Raw genomic sequence first — 18,792 nt, forward strand, 5'->3', positions numbered from 1 at the left:
AAGAAGCCGTGCGCACACGCTAGTCAAGCTACAAAAGTAACTCCCATGGACTGACATTTTGAGCCCTGAAGACGTCAGCAGGTGGCTGACGAAAGCTAGGCGTTTTAATTGGTTTTATTAGTAATTTTAGTAATTTTAACATTAAACCAAATTTTCTATCATATTCCCTGGTGCTCGTGTTTTTTCACTGTTTTAATATGGAATCACCCAGGGATCACATTTTTAAAGAAATTTTCGATATATATTTGTCCTCCCTAGTCATTCTGTTTTTCTATTTGGGCAAGAAAATATCTCTAAGCCAATGACATGTGATTCTCATTCACAGTGTTCCCTGACTCCTTCAAGTCATAGTGGAAGTCTAGGGAAGTTGCAGGGAGAAAATTTATGGGGACCATATGACCATAGCTGACAGTGGGTTTGGATTTGCAACTTCATTCCTGGGAAGCTTCCAAGGAAAAAGTCAAAGAGGAACCTTGCAAGGAAGGTTGCAAGCTATTTCAGCAAGTCTTCCCAACTCATGCACTCTTTTCCAGTCCTTTTGTGCTCACACAGCACCAATCAGCCTTCATCGAACAGGTTATGGGTTGTCTAGTATTTTATCACAGGGATGGTTTTGATGCCTAGTAACCACAGAGACATTTCAAGATATAAAATGCATTTAAAGAATTTTATGGCTGCTGGTTTTTGTGAGGAGAAAAAAATGTTAGATAAGATAACCTTTATTGTCATTTTATGAACACACTGGCACACATTAAAAATGAAAATCTGATCCCCCCCCTCTATATATCTATATATCTATATATCTATATATCTATATATCTATATATCTATATAATCTATATATCTATATACAGTGCTTTTTTGTAAAAAAAAAAAAAAAAAAAAAAAAAGGATGGCGGAACTCACCCATGTCATACAATCCGCCTTGCCTACCCTACAAGGTTCCATCCAAAAAAGGTGCCGGAACTCCATTCTGGGTGTTCTATGAGGAAAAAAGCCCTGTCTGTCTGTCTGTCTGTCTGTCTGTCTGTCTGTCTGTCTGTCTGTCTGTCTGTCTGTCTGTCTGTCTGTCTGTCTGTCTGTCTGTCTGTCTATCTATCTATCTACACACATACACACACACACAGAGAGAGAGACATCTATACATATGCTCTCGCTCTCTCTCTCTCTCTCTCTCTCTCTCTCTCTCTCTCTCTCTCTCTCTCTCTCTGTGTGTGTGTGTGTGTTTAATGCTATATGTTACAAAGCTACTACAGAATCTACAGTAGTTGTTCTGCTTCAGATATCACAAAGCCTCCTCCCAGAAAGTAACAAAGAAAACTGGTCATGGAGAAGATGTGCAGTATCCCTGACAATATTGTGGAGCCTGGTTAAGCAGAGCTTATATGCTATATCCTGGATAGAAGGAAGTGAACTTCCAATAGTCTTTTTCTTCTTCTTCACCATTCTCTGCACAGCCTTCATATCCAAAACAGTAATACTTCTAAACCAGACTATAATGCAATATGACAGGATGCTCTCAATCATCCCTCTATAGAAAGTGATAAGGACAGGAGAAGGAAGGGGTGCTCTTTTCATGCGATGCAGAAAATGCAGGTGCTGCTGTGCCTGCTTCACTAGTGTCTCACTGTTGAATGACCAAGCTAACCTACCGTACTTGTTAGCTGCACACCCAGACACTTGATAGAAAATCATTGCCAAGTCAGAAAAGGAAAAGCAAGGAAAAGGAGGGAAAGCTTTTTTCTCATAGTTCCATACTATGAAGATTGATGGATGTTTAAAGGTTTTGTGAGCATAAGGCAAGTCTGATCCTTAGGGCAAAAAAAAAAAAAAAAGCTCTATTCTTTGGTAGTTGATTAAACTGAGTGAAGTATAGAATTCCCATGCTCATCAACAGAAAAGGTAGCAAAACTGTCTGCCGACTAATCTACTTTTAAAAGTTTTGGGTTTTCTCTCTGATGTTCAAAATAAAATAAAATAAAATAAAACCAAATCACTTATTCAGCCACAGCTGCAAAAGCAAGCAATTGTAGTCTTGTGACTACAATTCCCGCTATCCCTAGTTACCATGGTAACTGGTACTAGGTTTTGGAAGGCTGATCTAGACTATAGCAGAAGTATTCCCTCTGTCACTTTGTGAGCGTTGTAAAAAGTGGGACCTTCCAAAGCCATTCTTAACATTAAAACTACAAATACATTCAGTTTTTAAAAGAATGTTGATTCTGATAATGTGAAGGCATAAGTTGGAAGATTATGACAGTCCTTTAAAATAAGTCTTTTGCAATGCATGGGAATGCATGCACAATACCTCTCTTAATCCATTATAGTACTGTAGCTTGTGTCTTTTTCCAAGCGCATAGGGCTGCTTCTTCAAATGCTCACTTTTTCCTAGATCATGAGGCAACCGTAGTAACCTAGAAAAAGATATAAGTACTTTAATGTTTTGCTTCTTGCATTTTCTCACATATCATGAAGCACATTTTAAAAACTTTAAAACAGCACTACTAAAAAAAATATTGTTAGTTCCTATGGATAACATACAGAACACAATTCTAACACGACAGGAAAGTTAAAAACTACTTTAACTGACATGGCTATAATAACAGCATCTTGCAAGTCTATTGTCTCTTCCTCCTCCTCGTACTTTAGTGAATTAAGGAGGCATCTGCCTGAGCCACTTCCAAATATTATCTTATTGCTCTGGATTTAAAACAAGTTTCAGCTCCTTTTGGCTAGGTAACAGTTCCTCCATTTCTGTCTGGTTTATCTTCTGCACATCCTAACCTTACTTCAGTACTCTCGTGCATTCTAACTCTTTGACAATAGGTAAGGGCTAGAAATTCTTTGGAAAGAGGAAATCAGATTGTCTTGTCCCCTCTTTCAGGCAGGAAATGGGGCTGAGATTGCTGTGGTTGCTTCAGTGAATGTAATGGTATGTAGGAATGACCATGGGAAACATAGGGAAGGGAAGGGAAGAGATGCTAAAGGACCTTATCCTGTACTACTGATGTGCTATGGAATAGGTCAGCCCCACCTTTTCTGTTTTCTTCCAAAGAAGTTCTGCTTTAGCCAAGCCCTTTTAATCAATTAATAATTGACTTTCATTCCTCTATAAGACTTCTTTTGTTGTTAGCTTGCTTTATTTTGGAAACCACCTACTTTTATTGTTACTCAGAAAAGCAGCCTACCAATCAAATCAAATGTCTTAGAATTTGTTGGATCAAAAAAACTCTATATTAGTGGAACACTGGATTCAGCCAAAAAAAAAAAAACCATGAAGCAAACCTGGAGTTACTCTTTGCTTAATTCCCAAATGTTCAAAGTTACTTTTTTTTGGACAGTTTTATGGTTAAAGGGCTTTGAGCAAATTGGCTCCTGGACTGAACATGCATTTCAAGACATTAGTAAATGCCATTTATTTTTTCATAGGCCCTTGACCGATGGACTAACATTATCCTGGGAAAATACAATAGAGATGTGAGTCAGCTTTAAGAAAGCCAGTTTGGTTTCGTGGTTAAAGCTACTGGATTAGAAGCCAGGGGATTGTGAGTTCCGTTTTGGGCCAGGCACAAACTCTCTCAGCCTTAGGAAGATGGTAGAGGCAAACCCCACTTCTAAATATGCTGCCAAAAAGATTGCCTGGACTTGTTCCCGTAGTTATTAAGAGGTAGGTCACTCAATGAACTATAGAAACAACAATTTCTTCATTATGGAGGGCCATACAGTGTGTGTAAACTCTGCCCAGGCATTGAAGTTAGAACAACTGCTCTTTGGTAGTTTATTTCCCTATGAGCAAGGTATATCCACAAACACACCCAACTAATTTGCTGAGGCATTATTTATAATTTGGTGTTTTGTGCTGCATGCTCTTTAATAAGAGTCTCCCCATGACAGCACAGTGTACTCACCTTTCCAGTCACAGCAGACTCATGAAAAGAACAATGCAGTCAGCACTCAGCAACCAAGAGGTAACAGGGAAGGCAAAGTATTGTTAGGTTTGCTGTTTAAAGCACAGGTCCAGAGAGGAGTAAAACTGTTGGCAACTTTGCCAAAAGGGCAAAATTCTGTACCAAGAGAACCCTTTCTCTGACAGCCTCTGCTTCTGTGGTTCTGTCTAAAAAATGAAAGATGGAGAAAAACAGAATTCCTTTAAACAACTCCCTTCTAATGCTGAAAGAAACCTAATAACAATGCCCCTGTTTGTTAAAGATGAGATTACTCATTTTGTGAAGCCTGAGAGGTTGAAAACAAACAAGGAAAAGCCAGTTGAGAAATTGGGGAAGTGTATTTGCATATAATTTACATAATTCTCTGACCATTACCAAAAGGAAAAAAAAATGCACCAAAGCTGAAAGGGAGAAAGAAAAGATTGGTTGCCTATGTTGCAACAGGATTCAGGGGGAGTGACCGATGAAGAAAAAGCTCAAAGTAGGCTATTCTTTCGAACAGTCAGAAGAGGCAAAGTAAGAATAAGAGGATTTGAGAGAAACCAAGGAAGCCTTGTTGTAAAAGGGCAAAAGTGCCCTGTGCCCAGGTCTGGAATGGCTTTCCATTTTCTGGGTTACACTGTTCTAGTCCTGTTATTGGCATGCTTTACTGCTGTGGCTGGTAAGTCAAAACTTTAAGTAGATGTAGCATTTAATAATAATAGTATTGGTGGGGGGGGGGTGTGAAACAACATTTAAATAGACAATATTTAAGCATAACTCTTTTTTAAAAAATGGAACCCTAAGCATCCCAATGTAAAGATACACACCAGTATTAGGAGCGCTAGATGAATTCTTTTCAGGTTTTCAGTGAGGAATTAATGGAATAGTTTGAATCTGCCTTGATTTCAGCTAAATTGTGTCTTGTAATCTTAGTCGCATATGAAATTTGCATTATCTTGTTAGAGTTGTCAGACTTTAACCTACAGACAAACATAAGAAAAGCAAAAAGTTCAGGTATTTGGACATGAACGTTTAAATTATTTTTATCATTTTTCTGCACTGGATAAATCCAAAACAGATTTTTTTGAAGTAATTTTCATTGCCTGTAAGGAAATTAATAATACAGTCAGAAATAAGAATAATATAAATCTGTTCGTGACTACTTAAAAGTAAATCCCATTGATTCTAATGGACCTTATTTATTAAGTATGCATAAAATTGCAACATGTTGTTCTGAGCTATAATTAAATTCCAAAGACATGCTGTTGAGACTGATTTTTACTAAACGACATAGAATGTAGTCTTAAATTTAGCAGTAGCTGCAAATGCAATCATTGCTATTAAAAGGGGTGAATGAATTTCTCCTGCAATTTTAGAACATTAATGAAATATTAAATTTAGACAAATGGTTTCAATGCATGCCTACATACTTACCTGAGAGTAAGTCCCATCAAAGTCTGTATGATTAATCTTGACTTGATGCATATAGAGTTGTTGTTTTTTTTACTGAAAATAGCACATAGTAAAATTCTAAATTCAAACAGAGTTGCCCTTCTTATTGATTTTTGGAAAATTAAGTTGAAATCAATATTAATGTATTACATTATAAGGATCTGTGGTAGATATTTCCTTATTTGTGATTTATTTAGTCTTCTATATATTATCACTGAGAGCAATAATGAGGACAGACTTTACATTAATTGCCTCACTGATGACTGGGTGCTACTGGAAAACCATCCAAACATCAAGTGAGAAAATGACTATAGCATCACATACAATTTTATTTTGCATAATACAGCTGCAGTTCGGTATTCATTCTAGTAAACTTTTAAATGGCATTGCATTGATATTTTTTTTCTATTTTTGTGATTTGTTTATACAGATGCAGCTATATTTGAATAAACAGTATAACAGATTACTATTTTCTTTCTCTTCCTGCCCAATATTAAATATTTATTACATGACAAGCAGAAAATTACTAGGCAAGTGACAATATGTACTGATTTTTAAAATATGACATTATTTTTTTAATGTATGTTCCTCCTACTAGATAGTAAATAGCTATTTCTAGAATTGCCCCCTTTCACATCCTCTTGAAATATTTATTCTCAAGTTTACATAAGTTAGCTTCATTAGATCCAATGTAGTTCTAAACCGTATCAGTTATTGTAATAATAGCAGAGGGAAAAAAAACTAACCCTAGCTATAAATTACTCTCTCTTCTAGTCCTCATAGGCTTGAAAAATGCAGTCTCTCTTTCTGTAACCCAACAACCAGACAGGTTCCTTTTAAAACCAAGTATATATTCAACTTGAAATAATACAACAACCTTGGTTGCCTTCCCAAAAAGTCATGGCACAATTTAATCTTCCCACTTCTGGGCTGTGTTTGTTTCTTTTTGCACATTCTCCTTACTGGCCCAGATCCAAATCCCATTTGGTTATTCATTGGATTTTTTTCAGTCACAATCCATTCCATGGATATCACACACTGGGCAATCCTTGTTGCCTTGACACGCTAAGATGGTATCCTTCATGGATGGAAATTGCCTGGCAATCTATCTCTCTTGAATTCCAAGCTTCAGGTCAATGTGCCATCAGTCCATATGACATTACCATACTGTGGTTTTTTTCCCTTTTGCTCTTAAGCAATCTTTCTGACACTCTCTTAACTGGAATGTTTTGTCTGCTGTATCCCTTTTCTTTTAAACTGCCTGGCTTATGTGTAATCTTTCATTTTAAAGCTTCCCCCCCCCCTTTAATCTTGAATAATCCAACAGTCTCACTTAAATTGCTGACTGCATTTTGTTAATGCAGCCTGAAAGCAGGGATAATGGGTGAACTAATCATAATGCCACTTATAGACATTGTTTCCCACAACAGCAGCCAGAACAATCAGGCCACTCTCAGTTAAGATGACACATGTGAGAAGAATCATGAGGCCCCATAAGTTAATAACCTCTTATTTCTAAAATATATAGTGGATATTCTACTAATATAGGTGTTTGAGACTGTTGGGCAATGTTGGGATTCAGGATTTAGTGACTGTGGTCTAGACAAAAGATTTCCTGATGTTTCACTAGCAACTGGCATCTGAATGGCATCTACAGAGGCAAGATACAAAGACCAGGGGCAGTTGAGCTGGGACTGACTGGGCTCTTGTCTTAATCGCTAGGTGTAATGACTTCTGATTGGTCTTTAATTGAGCTGGGTTCTGATTAGTGCAGGTGAGGAGGGCCATGTTGAGATTATTTAACGTGCTGTTTGCAAACATGCAGGTGGTAGATGAAATATGGCTGTTTTAAGTGTTGCGGAGAAGACTAATGCATGCATCCTAAATAATATTTTAATAGAAAGGAATCCGTTTATGTTCTACGAATGGGTACAATGTTATAAGTAAGTTTCTAACAGATATTAGTTGTCATCAAGTATTTTTAAGGATATTACAGTTAGTCCTTGCTTAATAATTAGTCACTTAGTGGCCATTCAAAGTTACAACAATCCCTCTCAAAAGGTACTTACAGTCAGGTTCTGGAGTTTAAATGATGCACACACCACAAACACACAAAGAGTCACTTGACTGCATTTCGGGCACTTGGCAACCGGTTGAAGTGTTCCACACTCCTGTGACCTGATTTATTAATTTTTCCAATTTCTAACCTTTTTGTCTGAATTCCAGCAAAAACCACCGATAGCAATGAATGGACTTGCTTTATGACAGTAGTGTTCATTTTATGATCAGTGTATTAACTTAATGACCACCATAAAAAAGATTGTAAAATCAGGTTGGTCATGTTGGTGCCTCGATTTACAACTGTGATGATTTACAACAGAAATTCTGGGCACCATTACAATCATAAGTCGCAGACAACCTGCACTAAAGGAGGAAAGTATGATACTTTCAAGGAGATGTGGCGTTTTTTCATCGGTATATAGTTAAGGATTTCCAGTTGAATTAAAGTAATCTTTATGAATATTGGTGGTATTTTAAATAATACAAATCTACTGGTAGGTTTTCTGAAAAAGAGCATTATTTCTTCATTCAAAATGTCTTTTAAAATGTTCTCATTGTATGTGCAAAAAAAATGAGACAGAGTAGAAAAGAACATTTTGTGAAGTAGAAATGCCATTTAGCATAACCCAAGTTCAACATCATGGCTATTCAGTGAAACAAATTAAATAAAATTTTATGAATTTAACATTAAAAGGTAATTCATTGAATATAGGGAGGGCACTGGTATTCCTTTCTTGAAGAAACAAGGTTCTAGCATCATTACTGTGAAAATATGCTTAAAAGTATCTGGTAAAACTCTTGAGGGCTAAATAAAATTCCTCGTATTGTGGGCTGGGGCTGCAACATATGCATAGGTATGGGTATATATAACTGAAGACAGCAAATATAGCTAATACTCTTGCCATCTTGTATTCTTTACAGCCTTGTGAGATGGGTCAGTGACTACCCGGCTAATTTACAGTCTCCTGGTTTCTAGGCCAGCACCTTTACCACTATACCAAACGGACTCTCTTGATCTCCCATCTTGATAAAGTATTGAAATTATTAGGGTAGATAAGTGAAAATTAGCTCTCTTTTTTATAGTAGTTTCAGAACAGACTTCTTAGTTCTACTGGGTGTCATTTAATATATCTCTTAGGATAAGCAATTTGGCTATTTGGTACAGAACTATCATCTTTAGCACCCAAAACCTCACTCTCATTGAAACTGGTGGCATTTTTCTCCTTTCTTAGAACTATATTCTGTGAGTTCTTATTTGGATTTGACTATTTCAACAACCATGAGTGTAAAGTCAGTTTGGTGTAGTGGTTCATCAAGCTAGAAATTGGGAGCATGTGAGTTTTAGTCCTGCCTTAGGCACAAAACCAGTTGGGTGATCTTGGGCCAGTCACTCTTGCTCAGCCATAGAAAGAAGGCATTGGCAAACCACTTTCAAAATCTTGCCAACAAAACTCCAGGGACTAGTCCAGGCAGTTATAAGAAGTCAACAATAACACAAATATACTAAAAAAAAAACAGACAACAAAAATGGATCAAAAATAGATTATTTCTGGATTTGAAGCATTATTCATTGCAGAAACATGATACAAAAATAATAGCAAAAGATTAGCCAAGTCATCGGTTCTCATATCAACAGAAGAAGAACAAAGATGACACTTATAAAGTTAGAATATAATGAGCAATTGGTATGTTAGTCCATAAGAAGAAGATCCAAGGATCACAGCTAGGTAATACTTTTTAGCTGGATCAAACCACCTTTTGGCACATCATCTCTCCCGAGGTTAAATTGACCACAACCCTATTGGCCTTTAGGAATTCCCTAGAGACATGGTTGCACCATCAGACTTGGGAATCCCATGGAGGTTTGGAACCTGCAAAAGGGCTGTATTGTTCAAACAGGCTGTTGGCTGGCCTTCTCTCTCACTTTATGTTTCTAGTTAATTTGTTTTAATTGTTTTTATTTTATATTTTATTTTATTGTATTTATATGAGATGGCTAGCTATATAAATTGAAGAACATAAACAAATAAACAAACCACAAAGATCCAATATAATAAATGAAATATGAATTCTCCAGAACTTTTCATGAGATGACAGGAAAGAAACAAGAAAGGCAAAAGTCAGGTGATAACACCCATTGTCAACAGTTCAAGATCTTCAGACTGAATTATTTGTTAATAAATATAATCACTGACACAATTATGTAAGACTGAAGAAAATGGTTGTTTCTCCAGTTATGAAAAGACAAAGACCATTACTTCCTTTTACTCATTTTTCCTTTGGCAAAGTACACAAAATGCTGGTTCAAATTTTGAAGGGTTTCTAAAAAAATTAGCATGCTAATCCATGTTATAGGTGGACTCTTTTTATGATGGTTTAGGTATTTGTGGATTATAGGCCAATCCACTTTGAATTATAGTCCATAAACATTTGTACTGTAATCAATCTTGTAGTCATTCACTTTGAATGGTCTTTTCGTGTTTGGTCTCTCTCTGATCAATCACAACATGTTTTTATTATGTAACAGCACCCTCTGGTGACAGAATCATTGCTTAATCTTATAGGTTACTTAAAAACATGTCTCTACATAAGAATCTTTTCTCAGGGATGGTCTTCAGGTTATTGCTGTAATTTGAATAGATAAGTCATAAGTAACAGTTGTGAAGGGCAACAATTTATGTGTCTAATTTGTTTAAATTACTCCCATTAAAACTGTAATATTTTGTTTGAGATATTCTAAAAGATCATCTGAGAAGTTCCTTTGAAGTATTTTTTTTTAAATATTTCAAACTAGAAGTATACAGGATTGTTCTTTAAATGTTTTAATCAATTAAATTGTTGCAATATTTATATGTGGTGGAAAGGTTGGGCATCATTTCATCAAAATGAAAATATTAGTCAAAATTTGACATGAAGCAATAATTGAGAATAGAAATATTTCATAGCAACAAATGACTTATCTGAAGTACTGTCTGCTATTCTAGGTGTGATGTGATGTTGTGTGGTGAATGAAAAATATGATCAAACATCATTGCAGTTGCCAATAAAAAACACAATAGGTGAGGTGTCAGGTTAAAAATCAGGAAACTTTTGGTTTTAATCCCGCCTTTAGCAAAAAACCTTGGGCCAGTCATTCTTTCTCAGCCCTGGGAAGGAGGCAATGGCAAATTACTCCTGAAATCTTCCCAAGTAAACTGCAAGGCTTAGTTCAGGCAGTTGCCAGGAGTCAGCACTAACGAAGGCGTGCACCCATGTATGCACACACACACACATGGTAATGGAGATGAATTTCCCATTACAGAAGCAGCATATTTATAAGAAATGGATCATTTAAAAATCTATGCAAGTCCAAGGAAGATAAGGCCTTTTGAAACAAAGTTTAAATTAAATCTATTTATAGTAAATAGCGTGAACAAATATGGATCAGCATAAATCTGCCTTCTAATCCTGCATTAGCTACAGAAGCCAGATGGGTAATTTGGAGCTAGTCATTCTGTCCAGTCATTCTCTGTCAACTTAGGAAGAAAGCAATGGCAAAACAGCTCTGAAAGTGTCATCAAGAAAATTGCATGTTTTCTGCATGTAATTGCCAGACATACCCAAAGCTGTTAGTTCTTTTAATTTTAATTTTGTTTCCTGGCAACCATGGACCTATTTCAAGACATTGAATGCCTCATGTATACTAGTGGTCAAGTCACTTGCAATATGATTTGTCAGTGGAGACTAAACACATTTCTTTTTGTTTAGTTTTCTGTTTTTTAGGATAAGCTGTCCAGAGTTGTTCTGGAGTTAGGTGGCCTCTAGATCATACATCTAAATATAAATAAATATCTACCAAACTGTGAAAAAAATAAAGTTGAAACTAATAATAGCACAGCATCAAATAATTGTTGAAAGTGAAATGAAACAGACTAACTTTTAATTACGTTTTTCCAGCTATGGCTCTCTAGTTTAGGACACACATGATCAAACACTTTATAACTCATTTTACCCTTTTTTTTACAATTTTGCCCACCATCCCATTTTACAGATGCACTGCTACTGCAACACATATAAATCCAAACCAGTGTGACTTCTGGCATTCTTAGCAAAAGCTGGTCTGTCCAGCAGTTGATTTTATAAAAATATTATTACCCTTATCTAAGCAAACTAATGGAACTATTCTGAGTGGTTGTAAAGCTATCCTTTTTACAAAATAATTAATTTTTAACTTATTTTTTTACAAGCTATGGAACAAGATTTGGCAGCTAGGTTTTGCTGAATGCTGTTTCTTTTTCATTTTTGTCTAGCTCAAAATGCCTGTGGATCACCTCCTAGAAGAGAACGTGAGCAACCTATGGAAGACCTGGATGCAGAGACATATGTACATGGACGTGTAATATCATATAAATGCCGCCCTGGGTATGTTAAAGCTTGGCATATTAAACTTAAATGTAATGATGGAGTCTGGCAACAATTGGCACCTTCTAAGAGCTGCACAGGTAAGTAATGAAATAATGTTTTGCAAAATTCAGTGAAGAAGGATACTGAAATGTTTAAGAAGTATTTTTTTCACATTTCTGATTAGTATTTTTGATTATAAGCCATCAGGTTGACGTTGCCTCTTAGTAATCATGTAGATAGATTTTTCTCCTGGACAATCTGTGCTCAACCTGTCTTTCAGGTTTTCCAAAACTGAAGTCATCATTGCTGTAACAGTGTCCATCCACTTTGCTGCTAGGGTTTGAAATGGACTCCTAACATTAGAACCATCATTAAAAAGGCACAACAAAGAATGTTCTTCCTGTGTCAACTCAGGAAGTTCAGATTGCCCCAGAAGCTGTTGATACAGTAATACAGAGGAATTACTGAATTTGTCATTTGTACTCCTATAACTGTCTGGTTTGGTACAACAACCAAACAGGACAGGTACAGACTCCAATGAATAGTTGGACTGCAGAAAAAACAATTGCAACCAGCCTGTCTTCCATAGAATGCCTGTATATTGTGCAGAAAAGAACGAGGGCTGACAAAAAAAGCTACAGACCCCTTTCATCTGGATATAAACTGTTTCAACTCCTTCCCTGATGATGCCATTATAGGGCATTGCATGCCAAAACAACTAGACACAGGGACAGTTTTTCCCTCATGCCATCACTCTGCTGAACACCTAATTCTCACAAGACTGTCTTATATCTAAGTATATTTTCCCATGTTTTATGGCTGTAGTAGTAGTATTATCCTTCTCATCTTCTTTAATTCTCTTATTGGTATTATTATTATGATTATTATTACTCTGTTGCTTTGCACGTACATTGCACAGGATACAAATCCCTCTATTCTATTCTATTCTATTCTATTCTATTCTATTCTATTCTATTCTATTCTATTCTATTCCTTCCACTTTCCCCAGCATTACAAACTTCATCAGAAAGCTAGGTCTTTTCACAATGTGTTCAAAGTAGGATCCACCCAACCCAGTAGAGTGGGGAGGCAAGGAATAGAATAGAGCTGGAAGGGACCTTGGAGGTCTTCTAGTCTAGCCCCCTGCTCAAGCAGGGATGTTGCCCCCTAACAAGATACACCCAGTGGAACCCAAAAGAAGGGCCTTTTCCATGGTAATTCTCTTCCTTTGGAATATCATCCCTTCAGAAATTAAACTGGCCCCCACTTTGCTACTTTTTTCCCTAAAGACTTGGTTTTGCCAGAGGGCCTGGGAAACCCAGAGTGATTAATTTGATTGTGTGTTGTCGCCGGGATGGGTGGGTAGGGCTGGTTTTTTTTAAAAAAATTCTATACTATGTTTTTATTGCTTGTAAGCTGCCTGGAGTCGCTGTAAGCGAGTAGGTGTCTATATAAATTTTCTAAATAAATAAATTTTCTGTTTCCCTTTGCATTCTGTTTTTACTTGATACCATGAATTAGTGCCACGAGTGCCATGAATTACATTGTTACAACCAAAAATAGAAATTGCCTTTCAGACTGGATGCCAGGAGGAATATATAGCTATTTCCATGAATAAGAACTTTGAATTTGCCATATGATGTCTTAACGAAAGGCATTTCATATGATTACACATCATTCAGATTATCACAATGTACACACCAATGACGTGAAGCAGGAGTGCAAGATTTCTGAATGTCATAAGACCAGGTTTAGTTCATAATGACAGTGAGATAGGAAAGGTGAAATAGGCAAAGGGAGATGTAAGCGCTGGGCAATCTGAGGGCTTCCCAAATGCTAGTTTTCTTGCTGTATTGCATTGTATTACTTTTTTTTTAAAATTTGCAGGAATATCTTGTGGCCACCCAGGAGATTCTGATTATGCCAGTTTTGAACTTGACCGTGGAGAGGATTTTACTTTTGGTGCCCGTGTTGTTTATACGTGTAATGAAGGGTAATACTTTTACAGTTGTTTTTTCCGCTTTCTAATTATTTGTTTTATGTATAGCTCCATGTATTAAGAAAATCAAAAGCTCTGTCTCCCAAAATAATAATGCAATTATATTGTATTCTAGAGTGGGAGTTTGTAACATATCCCTAGAGTTCTTCTCTCCTGCCTGTATGTAGATCTTGATATGTGGCTAGTCCACAAGAGAAAAAGGAAGCCAAAAGAGAGATAATAGAAGAAAAATAGTCCATGTTATTCACAAACCCAAACACACACACACACACACACACACACACACACACACACACACAAAGAGAGAGAGAGAGAGAGAGAGAGAGAGAGAGAGAGAGAGAGAGAGAGAGAGAGAGAGAAATACCAGTTTGCTGTAGTGGTAAAGATACTGGCTCAGAAACTAAGAGACTTTGAATTTTAGGTTTCCCTTTGGAAAACATGGTAGGCAGGAGTATTAGATATGTTTGCTGCTTTGAGTCATATTTAAAAGACAGGATAAATACACACATACACACACACACACATGTACATTATATATGTATACATATACAGACACTTTAAGATTGGGGCAAGATGAGAGTCTGATGTGATGTAATCTATAGCTCTTGTCTAGCCATCAAGAGGGTAGACACTGATTTAAGAAACATCTCAACAACAGCAGAAGTCCATTCTATTCATCTTTGGGCATTCAATGGGATTCTATATCTATTTAAGTAGAGACTGTGCACCTATTCTTGTTAGGGAGTAAAGCTAACACTTAATAAATATTGTTTTGTTTTAAAAAAACACTTATATTCTCTAACTTGAATGTAGTATGATAGTGCTGTCCTTAATCCTGACAAACAAATCATCTAATTCCACGCCTTCCTTTATTTTATATATGGAATCCTTATTTATTGAGATGCAATTATTTTCAGGAAATATAATACTGAGTATTTGATCTTTAAGTATCATGGATTTAAAGAGTGCTGTGACATCAGATAAAACCATAATCTTATCTCTTATTATGTCTTTGATTTTCTGGCGGCACTGTAGTTGGTAGAATATTTGTTTCCTCTGAGATGTCTAAGCTTTTTGTAAGTTTTTTTGGCTATGTTGTATGTTGCGGTCCCTGATAATGAAATTGCTAGATGAAGAATAATGTCTTGTTTATATATTTTGGGATATCCATAGAAGTTTGCTTGGTGGAACTTAGAAAATAGAGTTAAAAAGAACTAGGGCTGAGAAACACTGTGTTACACAATGGAGGCCATGCATTTTATTGTCAAGAATCCGATGCAGAACATAATAAAATAAATAATATTCCTGGGGGAGCAGCATCCTGAATATATAATCTGATGGATTATAAATCTTTAAGAAGATTTACACCCTGTGCCACAAACTAACCATGATAACATTGACATTGACATGATCCAGCCAAACTGGAACTTTCAGTTTTCACTATATTTTATATCAGTTTCTTAGTAATATGCTGACTTTCATTTATACCACAGGTCCCTTTTTTCACATTCTCGGGATTTCTGCATTTAAGATTTATAACTCAGAGCAGCTCAGTTTGTTTTTCAAAGTGACTTTATTTTTTTTATTAGCTGCTTAATTGCCTTCTACTAAAATGTTTACAGACATAAGCTGTATTTGTATGAAATACTGAAAAGATTCTGCACTTTTTTACTTCTGAATTAGTTTGAAAACCCAAATATCATAGCTATATCAGTGAAAATAGACAACATTATTAGTTATAATTTTTATTTTGCTTTCTTCTCCCATATTTCAGTGATATAAAAATCTGACTTTGCTTGTTTGTTGGTGACTGAAGATAGAATTATCACACTTGTTTCATCTGAACTTATTTTATTGCATATTGGTTTTCTCTGGACTATAATATTTATTTTTGAAAGAGACTTCATTTTGCAGTGTTACTACACAATGTTATCATGTTCTTAAATTTTACCTCTTATCTATCCCTTCATTAAATATTTGGACCACATGAGGGCACTCCTATACAAGGGATAATTAATTGCAAGTTTCATTTATACTTTCTGAGCATTTGTACTTTTCACTGTGCTACATATGCACATGTTTGTATTTGTGAGAGAAATCCAAACGACAATTAGTCTGGTTAAAACAGACTGCAATTTTAACATATTTTAGATTTATATAAGGTATGCAATATCTTGTATCTTATAAAAGATTGTAATTGTAATATTAGTAACATGTCTTTTATATGCTGGTTTCCATTTAATTTACCCCTTCCTACAAGAGGCAGCTCTAATATAGACAATGTGTCAACGCTGCTAACATTGGATGTTCTTGCTTTGACAATATGTAAAGAGGCAGGCTCTCTCTATATAAGCTGTGTGGTATTTTTAGAGTTAAATTAGATGATGCTGGGAGGGGAGGAAAAAGAATGTCTGTGGGGATTAATTAAGATAAGGAATAGCAGCTACAGAAACTGAAGGTAACCTTTGCCCTTCAAACTGATTGGAGAACGTGATTTATGACAGCAAAATAAGAGAGGGAAATATGCTGGCAAAATATGTGCTCAGAGAAGGGGAATTCAGATCTTGGCATCCCTCCATGCTGTACCGACACTGCGTTACATGATTAAAGACTTTTTAGGATAAACAATGCCTGGAGGTTCTTTGAAGTGTTTCATTAGTCGGAACTATGACACAATGATTCCTGGGATTTTCATTACAAAACTTTAAAATACTTTATTACAATGAGGTACTAGTACAAGTTGTTTTTAAAACATCTAAATATTTTGTTCCAAGTGCTTCTTGAAACATGGCACTTTGGTTCATGGGATACAATATTCCTTTTCTATGACCCTGTAGTCCCTATTCAGGGTAGAGTCTGGGCAACTGGATGAAGCATTTACTGGCTGAATGCCCTTCCTGATGCCTATACAGATTTCGTAGAAGTTATTTTTTTCTTTGCGCCCTAGGAGAGAAATATCTGCCTCTAACTAGGATTGAACTCTCAACCTTCTGAATGGGAAGCGAACATGTTTACCAATAGGCCACATGCTGCTCAGTTCATAGATACAATCATGGGATTGTATTCTTGCTGTATTTAATATGTACAATGTTGCTTTTATATTATTTTGTGCTGTGTGAGTCTCTCTCCCCTCCCCCCTCTCTCTGTAATTCATTTTTTTTAATATCATACACTGTTTTGGAAATATAATACTATATATCCAGAAGTGCTTTTGAATTTGATGATAGTTTCAAATGTTTTAGAAGGGAAAACAAATGTAAAAGTTGGGGAGAATGAGTTTCTCATCTTTTTCTAACTAAATACCAAACTTGTTTCAGGTAAATACTGCTACAGTTCCAAGAATGATCAGTAATAATTAGAATAATGCATCTTCTCAATATGTTCTAAACTATATTAAAATGTGCTTTGATGTATAATTCTATTGCAATATTAGTGTTTTGAATTCACTATTTTTTTAAATTATCAGGTATAAGATGCTCAGCCAAGTTGATTACCGTGAATGTCGAGCAAATGGATGGACCAATGAGGTTCCTCATTGTGAAAGTAAGTAGGCTGTCAAAAATGTTATTAGGTATCAGAGTAGTACAAATTGACTTCAATCTCCACATATTGCTATGGTTATCAAGAAATACCATTTCTGGCCTTAGTTGTAAGTTTCAAAACAATTCCATTTGTCTTTTTTATTCCCACGGAAATAAACTCTTCACATAAATTTTTATCAATCACATATTTTTAATAATTTTTACAATGTTTTTCTTCTAAATAAATTACATATTGTTTCAATTTTTTCAAATAATGAAATAAATTTCTGTTTTGAAGTGGAAGAGTTTGCTTAATTATATGTCACATGAGGGATTTAAAGTCTCCTGTATATGCCAAAATCAATACCGGTAGTGCTTAATTTGATGCCTCATCCTTAGTTTCTTGTTGTGTCTGTTGCATGGTTTCTTCTGTCACTTCCATTTGCCTTTTGTCCATGTCTTCTTTAAATGGTTCTAGGAAATCTCATGATGTTAAAACTGAGTTAGTCAAACCCTCTTGCAGGAGATGACCAGGCTGTGCCCAAGGAGGGGTAAAATGCATCATAAGTCATGAGTCCCTGCACATCCATAAAAGATCTAAGTCCAGCCCACCTTGAATACGTCTCTTATTTCCCGCACATTTCTCTTAACAGCCAGTTGGCCAGATTCTTGTAGAGAGTTTAAGCTTGCAATAAATCTTCATACTCATTTGAACTGCCTGATCTCATCTCTTGATTTCCCAGGCTTGACACCTTGACTTGACATCTCTACTATTTAAAATTAAAAATCTCTCCTTCCAATTTGTATCAACAAAACGGTATCTTTTTATTTTTGAGCTTTTCGGTCAAAAATATTTTTCCCCCTTAGGTAGAATTCTGATTGGAATTTCTTTAAGTACAGTTACAGTACATCTGCGTTGTTGATCTTGAACCTGGTATTAAAATGTTTCTGGAGAGCTTAATCTTTTATCTTCCTCCTAACAAAGTGCACAAGAATATCCTCTGATGCAGTTCTTAACTTTGCATAATGTGTACTGATCCTGTATACATTATCTGTCTCTGCCTGCATATCATCTCCATCCCATTACAGAAATTTTGTAAAGATTGAACAACCTATTCTTGATCTTCACTGGTGTCCTTTGGAACCACTCTGAATCTCAGGTGTAATTCTTTTCCTTCTTTAATTCCAATAGTGCCAAGATTGTGTAAATCTTTTCTCCATCTTTCTGTACTATTTCTGCTTCATTTTCTATTTTCTTTTTCTTTTAATTTTTCACCTCTCCAGTCAACTGTCCTAGAGATTCTTCAAGGTATTTTTATCTCTTCTTTCACTTCCTCCTTCATATCTACAAATATTTCTTCCAATCTCCCTTCAAATGTAGTCAAGTCTCTTTTAACAGATTCAGATACATTCTTCCCTAATTCTTCATTTATTTATTTATTTTTAA

General features: G+C 35.8%; 1 protein-coding gene across 1 annotated transcript in view; it reads left to right on the top strand.

Moving 5' to 3' along the window:
* Window positions 1–4,365: 4,365 nt before the first annotated feature.
* LOC114922415 (complement factor H-like) overlaps window positions 4,366–18,792 on the top strand; it is a gene marked incomplete at its 3' end in the record, with an annotated part of 31,380 nt that continues 16,953 nt past the window's right edge. Inside the window, exons 1-4 of the mRNA XM_029283697.1 lie at window positions 4,366–4,608; window positions 11,732–11,923; window positions 13,713–13,818; window positions 17,291–17,367. Coding sequence (XP_029139530.1) covers window positions 4,380–4,608; window positions 11,732–11,923; window positions 13,713–13,818; window positions 17,291–17,367 — 604 coding nt within the window. The remainder of the gene's footprint in view (window positions 4,609–11,731; window positions 11,924–13,712; window positions 13,819–17,290; window positions 17,368–18,792) is intronic.

The sequence above is a fragment of the Protobothrops mucrosquamatus genome, unplaced genomic scaffold (assembly GCF_001527695.2).
Source record: "Protobothrops mucrosquamatus isolate PMUCROS unplaced genomic scaffold, P.Mucros_1.0 scaffold187, whole genome shotgun sequence".
Classification (NCBI taxonomy): domain Eukaryota; kingdom Metazoa; phylum Chordata; class Lepidosauria; order Squamata; family Viperidae; genus Protobothrops; species Protobothrops mucrosquamatus.